The sequence below is a fragment of the Rhodnius prolixus genome, unplaced genomic scaffold (assembly GCF_049639745.1).
Source record: "Rhodnius prolixus isolate KJV_2025 unplaced genomic scaffold, Rpr scaffold_12, whole genome shotgun sequence".
NCBI lineage: Eukaryota > Metazoa > Arthropoda > Insecta > Hemiptera > Reduviidae > Rhodnius > Rhodnius prolixus.
Window position 1 is genome coordinate 17,902,157 of NW_027411635.1, and position 18,951 is coordinate 17,921,107.

General features: G+C 28.5%; 2 protein-coding genes across 6 annotated transcripts in view; one reads left to right on the forward strand and one right to left on the reverse strand.

Annotated features, from left to right (window-relative positions):
* Positions 1-18,951, reverse strand: part of LOC141461642 (mucolipin-3-like) — a 35,587-nt gene that overhangs the window by 12,527 nt on the left and 4,109 nt on the right. For 3 of the 4 annotated variants that reach the window (XM_074142830.1, XM_074142829.1, XM_074142833.1), the window contains one exon: positions 476-608. In XM_074142830.1, coding sequence (XP_073998931.1) covers positions 476-485 — 10 coding nt within the window. In that variant the 5' untranslated portion in view covers positions 486-608. Of the gene's footprint in view, positions 1-475; positions 621-18,951 lie in introns of those variants that run through there. The other variant, XM_074142832.1, reaches the window with a different exon arrangement.
* The window catches only part of Ccdc114 (Coiled-coil domain containing protein 114), a 25,520-nt gene continuing 6,569 nt past the window's right edge, over positions 1-18,951 (forward strand). The window contains exons 1-4 of one of the 2 annotated variants that reach the window (XM_074142835.1): positions 1-2,015; positions 2,198-2,349; positions 3,411-3,540; positions 18,491-18,664. In XM_074142835.1, the coding sequence (XP_073998936.1) occupies positions 2,210-2,349; positions 3,411-3,540; positions 18,491-18,664 (444 nt within the window). In that variant the 5' untranslated portion in view covers positions 1-2,015; positions 2,198-2,209. Of the gene's footprint in view, positions 2,350-3,410; positions 3,541-18,490; positions 18,665-18,951 lie in introns of both variants that reach the window. The other variant, XM_074142834.1, reaches the window with a different exon arrangement.

The window sequence follows — 18,951 nt, forward strand, 5'->3', positions numbered from 1 at the left end:
TAATCACAAGATATTTCCAAAATCAGTGCACTAAAAATCAGATTAGTAACAACTGTTTCTTACTCTTATCCAAGTAGCAAAAATCAACGTTGGAACATCATTTATCAAAGATAATGTATAAAATTTATTAATTTATTTATAGGTTTATTTAATTTATCAATAGATTTTTTTATTTTACATTCATTAATTTATGAGAAAAGAAAATTCGCTGCACAAAGAGACTACACCACAAAATAAAATGATGCTGAACTATTAGAACTGAAAAATAGTTCACATAAAAGAATTGTACATAACTTTCGCATGTTATAGTAAAAAGCTAACATAACATTAAAAAAAAAAATTATCACGATGTTTAAAGATTTCAAATTACACAAACCAATAATGTAGTTCATAAATTTGATATTACTAGTTCCAAAAATATCTCATGTTTTTATGTATGTATTAAAGTTATAGATATTTAAATAAAATAACATACCTCCCATCATTGGGTACTCCTTCCTAGCACTTCAAATAGGATAACGTAACCTTAATATGTCAAAAATAACCTTCTTCACTAACTAAATATATGAATAGAAGATTTGAACACATGAGCACCAGTTAAGTGTAATCTGTCAGTTTGAATAACAAATTCATATTATTTGTATTATTAGTATTATTTTAATTGAATGCAAACATTAAATAAATAAATAGTGATTGTTGAGGAGGTGATTTGTTTAAAATTTCATTTTGATAAATAAGAGAAGTAACAAAGAAGGGCTCCCTCAAAAAAAAAAAAGTTGTTAACTAAACAATAAAGAAAAGACACTGTTCGCATGAACAAAGAGGCAAGCAGTTTTATTGGGAAGTTATATACAAAATATTTTAAATCCAATTAAGTTTACAGTCTTAATAGCCCCTTTGTGTACTTATTGTCATTTCAAAAACAATAAACAATATTTCGTCACTTTAGGATTAAGGGAAAGTAATAAAACTAGCCGAATCTAGGACGAAAATCCAGAACAGAACTTGAGATTGACAGCACAAATCAGCTTCACAAGATTAATTGGTATTCTTCAAAAACTCGATAAAAGGGCTTTGGTAAGAGCCATGTTATGAATAGATGTCTTCTTAAACCAAATGTCAAGAACTGTCGCCTTTAAATGTGAATGAAGTGAAACTGTCCCTTTCTTGGGAGCTATTCTGACATGGCTAAGAGTCAGACTACAGCAGCTTTGGGACCGACAAAGGGAGAGAGGCATGTGATTTGGCCTCTTCATTTCCTGGAATATTCACAAGATTCAAGATAAAATGTACATCGTTGGGAGAAGATTCTTCCTCCAATATCCTGCAACTTTTTTTCCTTTTTAGAAAAATTAAAGTGGTTCAAAAATTAAAAATAAAGATTTTGCACCTTTTTAATAAGCTCGCTGTGGAGAGTAAGTACTCCTAAAGGTTTCCATGCTTCACATACTCATTACATAATGTAAATAAAATGAAGTGACCATTAGTGCATAACTACTAAATGGTCTTTTCCATTTTCGGCAATTTTCTCAAGATACGTTTTTGAAAAGCAGACCTATAACTATTTTGCTAGTTATACATTTTATATTTTATGCTAGTCATACTTTTATTTTTTTATTCTTAGTGATTTATTACATTGTCTAATTTTCGAACTTGAATTTACTGTTTACCCACCTAAATGGTGATAACTTTCCTTTGAAACTTTTTTTTTCAGGAAAGTATCTTTATGTGAGTTCTGTAATCTAGAAAATCTAGATGGTGATTTCATCCGTTTTTCATATGAATCATGCTGAATGTTGGTCTTCAGTGCCACACCTTTTTATGCCAACGAAGCAAACAGATCTTTATGTCATATATATTTATTAAAAAAGGGAACTAAATGTTTGAGAATAATTTATCAGTTATAATTGCTATCATTGCAGTAGATTTTGTACCGAGAGGCTAATGTCCGGATCACTGAAAAGGCTCCGGGCGCCGATCGTCAAAAATTAAAAAATGCATTATAAGAAAGTCATGTGAGTATTTCAAGATTAGGCTTTTAAAATGTCATAAGCAAAATTCATGTGGTGAGAACGAATAAAATAAATCTGGGGACATTTAGCAACACGTTTGCTGGAGATCCAGAGTTGTTTATTGGTTGCTATAGGTTTTAGGTAGCCTATTTGAAAATGATCACATAATAATGTCTGGTAAAAAGTTTAAGAGAACTATGGCGAAAAACTTGGAAGATGAAGAACCTCCCAAAGGTGTAAAAATGACTTTAGTACGACTTAACAAGGAATTTAAAGCGATCGAGGGCAGTAGAATAACTATAACAGAAATAATGCGCAGACAACTTGCAAAACAATGGTAAATTTCTAACATATTTTGCTATATTATTAAAGGTTCACGACCTTTTGATGTTCAGGAAGCAGTATTTTTATAAAACTTTTGAAGAAGGGCTGCAGCATTCCACCCACCAACTGCCCAGTCACTAAAAAAAAATTATGTCCACATTTTACAACTTATATTTCGATATTAACTTATATTTCAATCTCTATAAGTAGATAGTAATTTAAATAACGCTTCACAAATTAATAACTGGTAAATCAAGTCTAGTCAATCACACTAGGTCAAATGGGATTTTCTTTAAACTTAATATAAACATCTTCAAATTACTGTACATCTATTACTTTAAACATTTTTTTTTGAAAAAATTCATATTATAAGGGTCATGCGACTGAAACACCTGTACAATATTAGTTCATACAGTCATGCTTGGTTGCAAGCTACACCTTTTAGAGAAAAGGAGAAATCTTTTTAGTCGAAGTCCCAATCTTGCTACCACATCTTTTACTGAAGGTAGTACGGTTTTCCTAGATGCCACTCTTCCACACCAACCTCTTCGTGCCCTAGTAGTCAGAGTAGTAATGGGTGAGCGCCACCTAAAAAGTATCGTAAAGAACGTTGACCAGGACTCTTACTAATCAAGGTTGTTTCTACTGTGTCAAATGTGTTTGGAATAGTGATATCATCTTCTTTTTTTCTTTTTTTATTGTTAATGACGTTGTCGCCTTAATGGGGATAACAATTATTTTTTAGGGCTGCAGATATATTATTGCTGATACCACGGACCAGGTTTTTTTTCCCCTGGCACTGCAGCTAAAGAGGTTCTAAAGAGATAGATAGGTCTCAAAAGTAATGTTATACATTACTTTTTTCAGAAAAAAAAAATACTGATTTTAGAGAGGTTCCGGAAGAGCTGGAACTTCATAATTACTAACAAAATACCCTTGTACAATGGATCCACGTAAAGCGAAAATACTTAGTAAAATTCTCACGTTTCAAGAATATTTAATTTATATAGACAATATAAAAAAAATAAATATGTAAGAAAAAGATTATTATTTCAAAAGATTTTTCTCTTTTAGGTCACAATTAATCCAACTAAGGAACGAATATAAAAATATCTCTGCAGCATTCACAGAACACAAACAGCTGCAAGCGGATAAGAACTATGTAAAGGAAATAAATATGATAATTAACTTACTAAAACGTAAGGTAAATATACCTGCTATCCAGCTACCTGCTCATTTGTTGACATTAAATTAAAGGAAATTACTTATTTATTTTGTCAACAGAATTCTCAAACATACAGTTCGCATTAACACCAAGTTCATAAAAGTTGAACTTCAAATATCTCGTAAACTACTAGTTTGATTAAGATTATATTTCACCTGTATATGGAGACATCGATTGTCTATAATTGAATGAAATTTAGTAAAAATCTGTCAAGCAGGAAACGAGATATTTAGAGATAAAATTTCGGTTCGTTTGAAAAAGTGAAATCTTTAACTTCAATTATCTCGAAAACTGCTCGATAGATTTTGTTTATATTTCACCTGTATATGGAGACATCGATTGTCTATAATTGAATGAAATTTAGTAAAAATCTGTCGAGCAGGAAACGAGATATTTAGAGATAAAATTTCGATTCGTTTGAAATAGTGAAATCTTTAACTTCAATTATCTCGAAAACTGCTCGATAGATGTTGTTTATATTTCACCTGTATATGAAGACATGTAATGTTTAAAATTGTATGAAATTTAGTAAAAATCTGTCGAGCAGGAAACGAGATATTTAGAGATAAAATTTCGATTCGTTTGAAATAGTGAAATATTTAACTTCAATTATCTCGAAAACTGCTCAATAGATTTTGTTTATATTTCACCTGTATATGAAGACATCTATTGTCTATAATTGGATTAAATTCAGCAAAAATCTGTCGAGCAGGAAACGAGATATTTAGAGTTAAAATTTCGGTTCTTTTGAAACAGTAAATATTTAACTTCAATTATCTCGAAAACTGCTCGATAGATTTTGTTTATATTTCACCTGTATATGGAGGCATCTATTGTCTATAATCGAATAAAATTCAGCAAAAATCTATCAACCAGAAAACGAGATATTTATTTAGAGTTAAAATTTCGGTTCGTTTGAAACAGTGAAATCTTTAACTTCAATTATCTCGAAAACTGCTCGATAGATTTTGTTTATATTTCCCCTCTATATGAAGACATCTATTGTCTATAAATGAATGAAATTTAGTAAAAATCTGTCAATCAGGAAACGATATATTTAGAGTTAAAGTTTCGTTTCGTTTGAAATAGTGAAATTTTTAATTTCAATTATCTCGAAAACTGCTCAATAGATTTTGTTTATATTTCACCTGTATATGAAGACATCTATTGTCTATAATTGGATGAATTTCAGCAAAAATCTGTCGAGCAGGAAACGAGATATTTAGAGTTAAAATTTCGGTTCTTTTGAAACAGTAAATATTTAACTTCAATTATCTCGAATACTGCTCGATAGATTTTGTTTATATTTCACCAGTAAATGAAGACATCTATTGTCTATAATTGGATGAATTTCAGCAAAAATCTGTCAAGCAGGAAACGAGATATTTAGAGTTAAAATTTCGTTTCGTTTGAAATAGTGAAATATTTAACTTCAATTATCTCGAAAACTGCTTAATAGATTTTGTTTATATTTCACCTGTATATGAAGACATCTATTGTCTATAATTGTATGAAATTTAGTAAAAATCTGTCAACCAGGAAACGAGATATTTAGAGTTAAAATTTCGGTTCGTTTGAAACAGTGAAATCTTTAACTTCAATTATCATGAAAATTGCTTGATAGATTTTGTTTATATTTCACCTATATATGAAGACATCTATTGTCTAAAATTGTATGAAATTTAGTAAAAATCTGTCGAGCAGGAAACGAGATATTTAGAGTTAATGTTTCGTTTCGTTTGAAATAGTGAAATATTGAACTTCAATTATCTCGAAAACTGCTCGATAGATTTTGTTTATATTTCACCTGTATATGAAGACATCTATTGTCTATAATTGGATGAAATTCAGCAAAAATCTGTCTAGCAGGAAACGAGATATTTAGAGTTAATGTTTCGTTTGAAACAGTGAAATATTTAACTTCAATTATCCCGAAAACTGCTCGATAGATCTTGTTTATATTTCACCAATATATGAAGACATCTATTGTCTATGATTGTATGAAATTTAGTAAAAATCTGTCGAGCAGGAAACGACATATTTAGAGTTAAAATTTCGTTTCGTTTGGAATAGTGAAATATTTAACTTCAATTATCTCGAAAACTGCTCAATAGATTTTGTTTATATTCCACCTGTATATGAAGACATCTATTGTCTATAATTGTATGAAATTTAGTAAAAATCTGTCAACCAGGAAACGAGATATTTAGAGTTAAATTTTCGGTTCGTTTGAAACAGTGAAATCTTTTACTTCAATTATCATGAAAATTGCTCGATAGATTTTGTTTATATTTCACCTATATATGAAGACATGTATTGTCTAAAATTGTATGAAATTTAGTAAAAATCTGTCGAGCAGGAAACGAGATATTTAGAGTTAAAGTTTCGTTTCGTTTGAAATAGTGAAATATTTAACTTCAATTATCTCGAAAACTGCTCGATAGATTTTGTTTATATTTCACCTGTATATGGAGGCATCTATTGTCTATAATCGAATGAAATTCAGCAAAAATCTATCAACCAGAAAACGAGATATTTAGAGTTAAAATTTCGGTTCTTTTGAAACAGTAAATATTTAACTTCAATTATCTCGAAAACTGCTCGATAGATTTTGTTTATATTTCACCTGTATATGGAGGCATCTATTGTCTATAATCGAATGAAATTCAGCAAAAATCTATCAACCAGAAAACGAGATATTTAGAGTTAAAATTTCGGTTCGTTAGAAACAGTGAAATCTTTAACTTCAATTATCTCGAAAACTACTCGATAGATTTTGTTTATATTTCACCTGTATATGAAGACATGTATTGTCTATAATTGTATGAAATTTAGTAAAAATCTGTCGAGCAGGAAACGACATATTTAGAGTTAAATTTTGGTTTCGTTTGATACAGTGAAATTTTTAACTTCAAATATCTCGTAAACTACTGGTTTGATTAAGTTTATATTTTACTATTTTATGGAGAATAGTATTGTCTACATTTGTGTATAATTTCGTAAAAATCTGTCGATTGGAAACTAGATATTTAGAGTTAAAATTTCGGTTCTTTTGAAATAGTGAAATATTGAACTTCAATTATCCCGAAAACTGCTCGATAGATTTTGTTTATATTACACAGATAAATGAAGACACCTATTGTCTATAATTGTATGAAATTTAGTAAAAATCTGTCGAGCAGGAAACGAGATATTTAGAGTTAATGTTTCGTTTCGTTTGAAACAGTAAATATTTAACTTCAATTATCTCGAAAACTGCTCGATAGATTTTGTTTATATTTCACCTGTATATGGAGGCATCTATTGTCTATAATCGAATGAAATTCAGCAAAAATCTATCAACCAGAAAACGAGATATTTAGAGTTAAAATTTCGGTTCGTTTGAAACAGTGAAATCTTTAACTTCAATTATCTCGAAAACTGCTCGATAGATTTTGTTTATATTTCACCTGTATATGAAGACATCTATTGTCTATAATTGGATGAATTTCAGCAAAAATCTGTCGAGCAGGAAACGAGATATTTAGAGTTAAAATTTCGGTTTCTTTTGAAACAGTAAATATTTAACTTCAATTATCTCAAAAACTGCTCAATAGATTTTGTTTATATTTCACCAGTATATGAAGACATCTATTGTCTATAATTGTATGAAATTTAGTAAAAATCTGTCAACCAGGAAACGAGATATTTAGAGTTAAAATTTCGGTTCTTTTGAAACAGTAAATATTTAACTACAATTATCTCGAAAACTGCTCGATAGATTTTGTTTATATTTCACCTGTATATGGAGGCATCTATTGTTTATAATTGTATGCAATTTAGTAAAAATCTGTCAACCAGGAAACGATATATTTAGAGTTAAAATTTCGGTTCGTTTGAAACAGTGAAATCTTTAACTTCAATTATCTCGAAAACTACTCGATAGATTTTGTTTATATTTCACCTGTATATGAAGACATCTATTGTCTATAATTGGATGAATTTCAGCAAAAATCTGTCGAGCAGGAAACGAGATATTTAGAGTTAAAATTTCGGTTCTTTTGAAACAGTAAATATTTAACTTCAATTATCTCGAAAACTGCTCAATAGATTTTGTTTATATTTCACCTGTATATGAAGACATCTATTGTCTATAATTGTATGAAATTTAGTAAAAATCTGTCAACCAGGAAAAGAGATATTTAGAGTTAAAATTTCGGTTCGTTTGAAACAGTGAAATCTTTAACTTCAATTATCATGAAAATTGCTCGATTGATTTTGTTTATATTTCACCTATATATGAAGACATCTATTGTCTAAAATTGTATGAAATTTAGTAAAAATCTGTCGAGTAGGAAACGAGATATTTAGAGTTAAATTTTCGTTTCGTGTGAAATAGTGAAATATTGAACTTCAATTATCTCGAAAACTGCTCGATAGATTTTGTTTATATTTCACCTGTATATGAAGACATCTATTGTCTAAAATTGTATGAAATTTAGTAAAAATCTGTCGAGCAGGAAACGAGATATTTAGAGTTAAAGTTTCGTTTCGTTTGAAATAGTGAAATATTGAACTTCAATTATCCCGAAAACTGCTCGATAGATTTTGTTTATATTACACAGATAAATGAAGACACCTATTGTCTATAATTGTATGAAATTTAGTAAAAATCTGTCGAGCAAGAAACGAGATATTTAGAGTTAAAATTTCGGTTCTTTTGAAACAGTAAATATTTAACTTCAATTATCTCGAAAACTGCTCGATAGATTTTGTTTATATTTCACCTGTATATGGAGGCATCTATTGTCTATAATCGAATGAAATTCAGCAAAAATCTATCAACCAGAAAACGAGATATTTAGAGTTAAAATTTCGGTTTCTTTTGAAACAGTAAATATTTAACTTCAATTATCTCGAAAACTGCTCAATAGATTTTGTTTATATTTCACCTGTATATGAAGACATCTATTGTCTATAATTGGATGAAATTTAGTAAAAATCTGTCGAGCAGGAAACGAGATATTTAGAGTTAAAGTTTCGTTTCGTTTGAAATAGTGAAATATTGAACTTCAATTATCCCGAAAACTGCTCGATAGATTTTGTTTATATTACACAGATAAATGAAAACACCTATTGTCCATAATTGTATGAAATTTAGTAAAAATCTGTCGAGCAGGAAACGAGATATTTAGAGTTAAAATTTCGGTTCTTTTGAAACAGTAAATATTTAACTTCAATTATCTCGAAAACTGCTCGATAGATTTTGTTTATATTTCACCTGTATATGGAGGCATCTATTGTCTATAATTGTATGAAATTTAGTAAAAATCTGTCAACCAGGAAACGATATATTTAGAGTTAAAATTTCGGTTCGTTTGAAACAGTGAAATCTTTAACTTCAATTATCTCGAAAACTGCTCGATAGATTTTGTTTATATTTCACCTGTATATGAAGACATCTATTGTCTATAATTGGATGAATTTCAGCAAAAATCTGTCGAGCAGGAAACGAGATATTTAGAGTTAAAATTTCGGTTCTTTTGAAACAGTAAATATTTAACTTCAATTATCTCGAAAACTGCTCAATAGATTTTGTTTATATTTCACCTGTATATGAAGACATCTATTGTCTATAATTGTATGAAATTTAGTAAAAATCTGTCAACCAGGAAACGAGATATTTAGAGTTAAAATTTCGGTTCGTTTGAAACAGTGAAATCTTTAACTTCAATTATCATGAAAATTGCTCGATAGATTTTGTTTATATTTCACCTATATATGAAGACATCTATTGTCTATGATTGTATGAAATTTAGTAAAAATCTGTCGAGCAGGAAACGAGATATTTAGAGTTAAAATTTCGGTTCTTTTGAAACAGTAAATATTTAACTTCAATTATCTCGAAAACTGCTCAATAGATTTTGTTTATATTTCACCTGTATATGAAGACATCTATTGTCTATAATTGTATGAAATTTAGTAAAAATCTGTCAACCAGGAAACGAGATATTTAGAGTTAAAATTTCGGTTCGTTTGAAACAGTGAAATCTTTAACTTCAATTATCCCGAAAACTGCTCGATAGATTTTGTTTATATTACACAGATAAATGAAGACACCTATTGTCTATAATTGTATGAAATTTAGTAAAAATCTGTCGAGCAGGAAACGAGATATTTAGAGTTAAAATTTCGGTTCTTTTGAAACAGTAAATATTTAACTTCAATTATCTCGAAAAGTGCTCGATAGATTTTGTTTATATTTCACCAGTAAATGAAGACATCTATTGTCTATAATTGGATGAATTTCAGCAAAAATCTGTCAAGCAGGAAACGAGATATTTAGAGTTAAAATTTCGTTTCGTTTGAAATAGTGAAATATTTAACTTCAATTATCATGAAAATTGCTGGTTAGATTTTGTTTATATTTCACCTATATATGAAGACATCTATTGTCTAAAATTGTATGAAATTTAGTAAAAATCTGTCGAGCAGGAAACGAGATATTTAGAGTTAAAGTTTCGTTTCGTTTGAAATAGTGAAATATTGAACTTCAATTATCCCGAAAACTGCTCGATAGATTTTGTTTATATTACACAGATAAATGAAGACACCTATTGTCTATAATTATATGAAATTTAGTAAAAATCTGTCGAGCAGGAAACGAGATATTTAGAGTTAAAATTTCGGTTCTTTTGAAACAGTAAATATTTAACTTCAATTATCTCGAAAACTGCTCAATAGATTTTGTTTATATTTCACCTGTATATGAAGACATCTATTGTCTATAATTGTATGAAATTTAGTAAAAATCTGTCAACCAGGAAACGAGATATTTAGAGTTAAAATTTCGGTTCGTTTGAAACAGTGAAATCTTTAACTTCAATTATCATGAAAATTGCTCGATAGATTTTGTTTATATTTCACCTATATATGAAGACATCTATTGTCTAAAATTGTATGAAATTTAGTAAAAATCTGTCGAGTAGGAAACGAGATATTTAGAGTTAAATTTTCGTTTCGTGTGAAATAGTGAAATATTGAACTTCAATTATCCCGAAAACTGCTCGATAGATTTTGTTTATATTACACAGATAAATGATGACACCTATTGTCTATAATTGGATGAATTTCAGCAAAAATCTGTCAAGCAGGAAACGAGATATTTAGAGTTAAAATTTCGCTTCGTTTGAAATAGTGAAATATTTAACTTCAATTATCATGAAAATTGCTGGATAGATTTTGTTTATATTTCACCTATATATGGAGACATCTATTGTCTATAATTGTATGAAATTTGGTAAAAATCTGTCAACCAGGAAACGAGATATTTAGAGTTAAAATTTCGGTTCGTTTGAAACAGTGAAATCTTTAACTTCAATTATCATGAAAATTGCTTGATAGATTTTGTTTATATTTCACCTATATATGAAGACATCTATTGTCTAAAATTGTATGAAATTTAGTAAAAATCTGTCGAGCAGGAAACGAGATATTTAGAGTTAATGTTTCGTTTCGTTTGAAATAGTGAAATATTGAACTTCAATTATCTCGAAAACTGCTCGATAGATTTTGTTTATATTTCACCTGTATATGAAGACATCTATTGTCTATAATTGGATGAAATTCAGCAAAAATCTGTCTAGCAGGAAACGAGATATTTAGAGTTAATGTTTCGTTTGAAACAGTGAAATATTTAACTTCAATTATCCCGAAAACTGCTCGATAGATCTTGTTTATATTTCACCAATATATGAAGACATCTATTGTCTATGATTGTATGAAATTTAGTAAAAATCTGTCGAGCAGGAAACGACATATTTAGAGTTAAAGTTTCGTTTCATTAGAAATAATGAAATATTTAACTTCAATTATCCCGAAAACTGCTCGATAGATCTTGTTTATATTTCACCTGTATATGAAGACATCTATTGTCTATGATTGTATGAAATTTAGTGAAAATCTGTTGAGCGGGAAACGACATATTTAGAGTTAAATTTTGGTTTCGTTTGATACAGTGAAATTTTTAACTTCAAATATCTCGTAAACTACTGGTTTGATTAAGTTTATATTTTACTATTTTATGGAGAATAGTATTGTCTACATTTGTGTATAATTTCGTAAAAATCTGTCGATTGGAAACTAGATATTTAGAGTTAAAATTTCGGTTCTTTTGAAACAGTAAATATTTAACTTCAATTATCTCGAAAACTGCTCGATAGATTTTGTTTATATTTCACCAGTAAATAAAGACATCTATTGTCTATAATTGGATGAATTTTAGCAAAAATCTGTCAAGCAGGAAACGAGATATTTAGAGTTAAAATTTCGTTTCGTTTGGAATAGTGAAATATTTAACTTCAATTATCTCGAAAACTGCTCAATAGATTTTGTTTATATTTCACCTGTATATGAAGACATCTATTGTCTATAATTGGATGAAATTTAGTAAAAATCTGTCGAGCAGGAAACGAGATATTTAGAGTTAAAGTTTCGTTTCGTTTGAAAAAGTGAAATATTGAACTTCAATTATCCCGAAAACTGCTCGATAGATTTTGTTTATATTACACAGATAAATGAAGACACCTATTGTCTATAATTGTACGAAATTTAGTAAAAATCTGTCGAGCAGGAAATGAGATATTTAGAGTTAAAATTTCGGTTCTTTTGAAACAGTAAATATTTAACTTCAATTATCTCGAAAACTGCTCGATAGATTTTGTTTATATTTCACCTGTATATGGAGGCATCTATTGTCTATAATTGTATGAAATTTAGTAAAAATCTGTCAACCAGGAAACGATATATTTAGAGTTAAAATTTCGGTTCGTTTGAAACAGTGAAATCTTTAACTTCAATTATCTCGAAAACTGCTCGATAGATTTTGTTTATATTTCACCTGTATATGAAGACATCTATTGTCTATAATTGGATGAATTTCAGCAAAAATCTGTCGAGCAGGAAACGAGATATTTAGAGTTAAAATTTCGGTTCTTTTGAAACAGTGAAATCTTTAACTTCAATTATCATGAAAATTGCTCGATAGATTTTGTTTATATTTCACCTATATATGAAGACATCTATTGTCTAAAATTGTATGAAATTTAGTAAAAATCTGTCGAGTAGGAAATGAGATATTTAGAGTTAAATTTTCGTTTCGTGTGAAATAGTGAAATATTGAACTTCAATTATCTCGAAAACTGCTCGATATATTTTGTTTATATTTCACCTGTATATGAAGACATCTATTGTCTATAATTGGATGAAATTTAGCAAAATTCTGTCAAGCAGGAAACGAGATATTTAGAGTTAATGTTTCGTTTCGTTTGAAAGAGTGAAATATTTAACTTCAATTATCTCGAAAACTGCTCAATAGATTTTGTTTATATTTCACCTGTATATGAAGACATCTATTGTCTATAATTGTATGAAATTTAGTAAAAATCTGTCAACCAGGAAACGAGATATTTAGAGTTAAAATTTCGGTTCGTTTGAAACAGTGAAATCTTTAACTTCAATTATCATGAAAATTGCTCGATAGTTTTTGTTTATATTTCACCTATATATGAAGACATCTATTGTCTAAAATTGTATGAAATTTAGTAAAAATCTGTCGAGCAGGAAACGAGATATTTAGAGTTAAATTTTCGTTTCGTGTGAAATAGTGAAATATTGAACTTCAATTATCCCGAAAACTGCTCGATAGATTTTGTTTATATTACACAGATAAATGAAGACACCTATTGTCTATAATTGTATGAAATTTAGTAAAAATCTGTCGAGCAGGAAACGAGATATTTAGAGTTAAAATTTCGGTTCTTTTGAAACAGTAAATATTTAACTTCAATTATCTCGAAAAGTGCTCGATAGATTTTGTTTATATTTCACCAGTAAATGAAGACATCTATTGTCTATAATTGGATGAAATTTAGTAAAAATCTGTCAACCAGGAAACGAGATATTTAGAGTTAAAATTTCGGTTCGTTTGAAACAGTGAAATCTTTAACTTCAATTATCATGAAAATTGCTTGATAGATTTTGTTTATATTTCACCTATATATGAAGACATCTATTGTCTAAAATTGTATGAAATTTAGTAAAAATCTGTCGAGCAGGAAACGAGATATTTAGAGTTAATGTTTCGTTTCGTTTGAAATAGTGAAATATTGAACTTCAATTATCTCGAAAACTGCTCGATAGATTTTGTTTATATTTCACCTGTATATGAAGACATCTATTGTCTATAATTGGATGAAATTCAGCAAAAATCTGTCTAGCAGGAAACGAGATATTTAGAGTTAATGTTTCGTTTGAAACAGTGAAATATTTAACTTCAATTATCCCGAAAACTGCTCGATAGATCTTGTTTATATTTCACCAATATATGAAGACATCTATTGTCTATGATTGTATGAAATTTAGTAAAAATCTGTCGAGCAGGAAACGACATATTTAGAGTTAAAATTTCGGTTCTTTTGAAATAGTGAAATATTTAACTTCAATTATCATGAAAATTGCTGGATAGATTTTGTTTATATTTCACCTGTATATGAAGACATCTATTGTCTATAATTGTATGAAATTTAGTAAAAATCTGTCAACCAGGAAACGAGATATTTAGAGTTAAAATTTCGGTTCGTTTGAAACAGTGAAATCTTTAACTTCAATTATCATGAAAATTGCTTGATAGATTTTGTTTATATTTCACCTATATATGAAGACATCTATTGTCTAAAATTGTATGAAATTTAGTAAAAATCTGTCGAGCAGGAAACGAGATATTTAGAGTTAATGTTTCGTTTCGTTTGAAATAGTGAAATATTGAACTTCAATTATCTCGAAAACTGCTCGATAGATTTTGTTTATATTTCACCTGTATATGAAGACATCTATTGTCTATAATTGGATGAAATTCAGCAAAAATCTGTCTAGCAGGAAACGAGATATTTAGAGTTAATGTTTCGTTTGAAACAGTGAAATATTTAACTTCAATTATCCCGAAAACTGCTCGATAGATCTTGTTTATATTTCACCAATATATGAAGACATCTATTGTCTATGATTGTATGAAATTTAGTAAAAATCTATCGAGCAGGAAACGACATATTTAGAGTTAAAGTTTCGTTTCATTAGAAATAATGAAATAGTTAACTTCAATTATCCCGAAAACTGCTCGATAGATCTTGTTTATATTTCACCAGTAAATGAAGACATCTATTGTCTATAATTGGATGAATTTTAGCAAAAATCTGTCAAGCAGGAAAAGAGATATTTAGAGTTAAAATTTCGTTTCGTTTGGAATAGTGAAATATTTAACTTCAATTATCTCGAAAACTGCTCAATAGATTTTGTTTATATTTCACCTGTATATGAAGACATCTATTGTCTATAATTGGATGAAATTTAGTAAAAATCTGTCGAGCAGGAAACGAGATATTTAGAGTTAAAGTTTCGTTTCGTTTGAAATAGTGAAATATTGAACTTCAATTATCCCGAAAACTGCTCGATAGATTTTGTTTATATTACACAGATAAATGAAGACACCTATTGTCTATAATTGTATGAAATTTAGTAAAAATCTGTCGAGCAGGAAACGAGATATTTAGAGTTAAAATTTCGGTTCTTTTGAAACAGTAAATATTTAACTTCAATTATCTCGAAAACTGCACGATAGATTTTGTTTATATTTCACCTGTATATGGAGGCATCTATTGTCTATAATTGTATGAAATTTAGTAAAAATCTGTCAACCAGGAAACGATATATTTAGAGTTAAAATTTCGGTTCGTTTGAAACAGTGAAATCTTTAACTTCAATTATCTCGAAAACTGCTCGATAGATTTTGTTTATATTTCACCTGTATATGAAGACATCTATTGTCTATAATTGGATGAATTTCAGCAAAAATCTGTCGAGCAGGAAACGAGATATTTAGAGTTAAAATTTCGGTTCTTTTGAAACAGTAAATATTTAACTTCAATTATCTCGAAAACTGCTCAATAGATTTTGTTTATATTTCACCTGTATATGAAGACATCTATTGTCTATAATTGTATGAAATTTAGTAAAAATCTGTCAACCAGGAAACGAGATATTTAGAGTTAAAATTTCGGTTCGTTTGAAACAGTGAAATCTTTAACTTCAATTATCATGAAAATTGCTCGATAGATTTTGTTTATATTTCACCTATATATGAAGACATCTATTGTCTAAAATTGTATGAAATTTAGTAAAAATCTGTCGAGTAGGAAATGAGATATTTAGAGTTAAATTTTCGTTTCGTGTGAAATAGTGAAATATTGAACTTCAATTATCTCGAAAACTGCTCGATATATTTTGTTTATATTTCACCTGTATATGAAGACATCTATTGTCTATAATTGGATGAAATTTAGCAAAATTCTGTCAAGCAGGAAACGAGATATTTAGAGTTAATGTTTCGTTTCGTTTGAAAGAGTGAAATATTTAACTTCAATTATCTCGAAAACTGCTCAATAGATTTTGTTTATATTTCACCTGTATATGAAGACATCTATTGTCTATAATTGTATGAAATTTAGTAAAAATCTGTCAACCAGGAAACGAGATATTTAGAGTTAAAATTTCGGTTCGTTTGAAACAGTGAAATCTTTAACTTCAATTATCATGAAAATTGCTCGATAGTTTTTGTTTATATTTCACCTATATATGAAGACATCTATTGTCTAAAATTGTATGAAATTTAGTAAAAATCTGTCGAGTAGGAAACGAGATATTTAGAGTTAAATTTTCGTTTCGTGTGAAATAGTGAAATATTGAACTTCAATTATCTCGAAAACTGCTCGATAGATTTTGTTTATATTACACAGATAAATGAAGACACCTATTGTCTATAATTGTATGAAATTTAGTAAAAATCTGTCGAGCAGGAAACGAGATATTTAGAGTTAAAATTTCGGTTCTTTTGAAACAGTAAATATTTAACTTCAATTATCTCGAAAAGTGCTCGATAGATTTTGTTTATATTTCACCAGTAAATGAAGACATCTATTGTCTATAATTGGATGAATTTCAGCAAAAATCTGTCAAGCAGGAAACGAGATATTTAGAGTTAAAATTTCGTTTCGTTTGAAATAGTGAAATATTTAACTTCAATTATCATGAAAATTGCTGGATAGATTTTGTTTATATTTCACCTATATATGAAGACATCTATTGTCTAAAATTGTATGAAATTTAGTAAAAATCTGTCGAGCAGGAAACGAGATATTTAGAGTTAAAGTTTCGTTTCGTTTGAAATAGTGAAATATTGAACTTCAATTATCCCGAAAACTGCTCGATTGATTTTGTTTATATTACACAGATAAATGAAGACACCTATTGTCTATAATTGTATGAAATTTAGTAAAAATCTGTCGAGCAGGAAACGAGATATTTAGAGTTAAAATTTCGGTTCTTTTGAAACAGTAAATATTTAACTTCAATTATCTCGAAAACTGCTCGATAGATTTTGTTTATATTTCACCTGTATATGAAGACATCTATTGTCTATAATTGGATGAATTTCAGCAAAATCTGTCGAGCAGGAAACGAGATATTTAGAGTTAAAATTTCGGTTCTTTTGAAACAGTAAATATTTAACTTCAATTATCTCGAAAAGTGCTCGATAGATTTTGTTTATATTTCACCAGTAAATGAAGACATCTATTGTCTATAATTGGATGAATTTCAGCAAAAATCTGTCAAGCAGGAAACGAGATATTTAGAGTTAAAATTTCGCTTCGTTTGAAATAGTGAAATATTTAACTTCAATTATCATGAAAATTGCTGGATAGATTTTGTTTATATTTCACCTGTATATGAAGACATCTGTTGTCTATAATTGTATGAAATTTAGTAAAAATCTGTCGAGCAGGAAACGAGATATTTAGAGTTAAAATTTCGGTTCTTTTGAAACAGTAAATATTTAACTTCAATTATCTCGAAAACTGCTCGATAGATTTTGTTTATATTTCACCTGTATATGAAGACATCTATTGTCTATAATTGGATGAATTTCAGCAAAATCTGTCGAGCAGGAAACGAGATATTTAGAGTTAAAATTTCGGTTCTTTTGAAACAGTAAATATTTAACTTCAATTATCTCGAAAAGTGCTCGATAGATTTTGTTTATATTTCACCAGTAAATGAAGACATCTATTGTCTATAATTGGATGAATTTCAGCAAAAATCTGTCAAGCAGGAAACGAGATATTTAGAGTTAAAATTTCGCTTCGTTTGAAACAGTGAAATCTTTAACTTCAAATATCTCGTAAACTACTGGTTTGATTAAGTTTATATTCTACTATTTTATGGAGAATAGTATTGTCTACATTTGTGTAAAATTTCGTAAAAATCTGTCGAGTGGAAACGAGATTTTTAGAGTTAAATTTTGGGTCCGTTTGAAACTGTGAAATCTTTACTTCAAATATCACGAAAACTACTCTATAGATATTGTTTAAATTTTACCTGTACAAGTAGACTACTTTTGTGAAAAATAGTGTAAAATTTCGTAAACATCTAACGAATAGGAAACTAGGTAATCAGAGTGAATTTTGGTTTCGTTTGAAACAGTGAAATCATTAACTTCAAATATCTCGAAAACTACTTGATAGATATTGTTTAAATTTTACCTGTATATGGAGACTACTTTTGTCTAAAATAGTATAAAATTTCGTAAAAATCTGTGGATTAGGAAACGTTATTTTTAGAGTTAATCTTTGGTTCGTTTGAAACTGTGAAATCTTAAACTTTAAATATCTCAAAAACTACTTGATAGATATTGTTTACATTTTATCTTGCTAATATAATGTGACACAAAAGCAATAAAGTTTTCGCTGCTTTTCAATTTTAAATAAAATAAATTCAAAAAATTTTTGAAAAGTCTCATAGAATTTCTAATATAGTGTAAAACTAAATGTCTACTTTACAGATGAAAATGCAAGATGAGGAGAACTTAGCGAAGCAAGCGTTGTCTGTTGTCAAAGACAAACTTGAACAAGCTAGAAAACATTTTGAAGAATTAAAACTAAATGATAATAGACAATTCTTAGACAAAATAGATCCTATGGAAACACTTCATGCACTGGAAAAGCGGTTGTTTGATGTGAGTTTTCATTATAATAGATTTTTACTTATTCTTTTCATTGTTACAAATGGAATTTATTGAATTTGTGCAAACCGTACACTTTGATTCCCATCCCATTTTCTGCTTGCAGTCGCCTGAGAATGTCACGGAATCTAAACAAATAACTTATCAATCACTTTCAATTATTAATGTTTATTTCATAGCTTAATGAAATAACATTGTTTTGATTATATGGTAAATAACTTCTCAGAAACGATTCATTAAGGATGTATGAACTTCATAGTTAGAAATTAAAATTTAAAAAA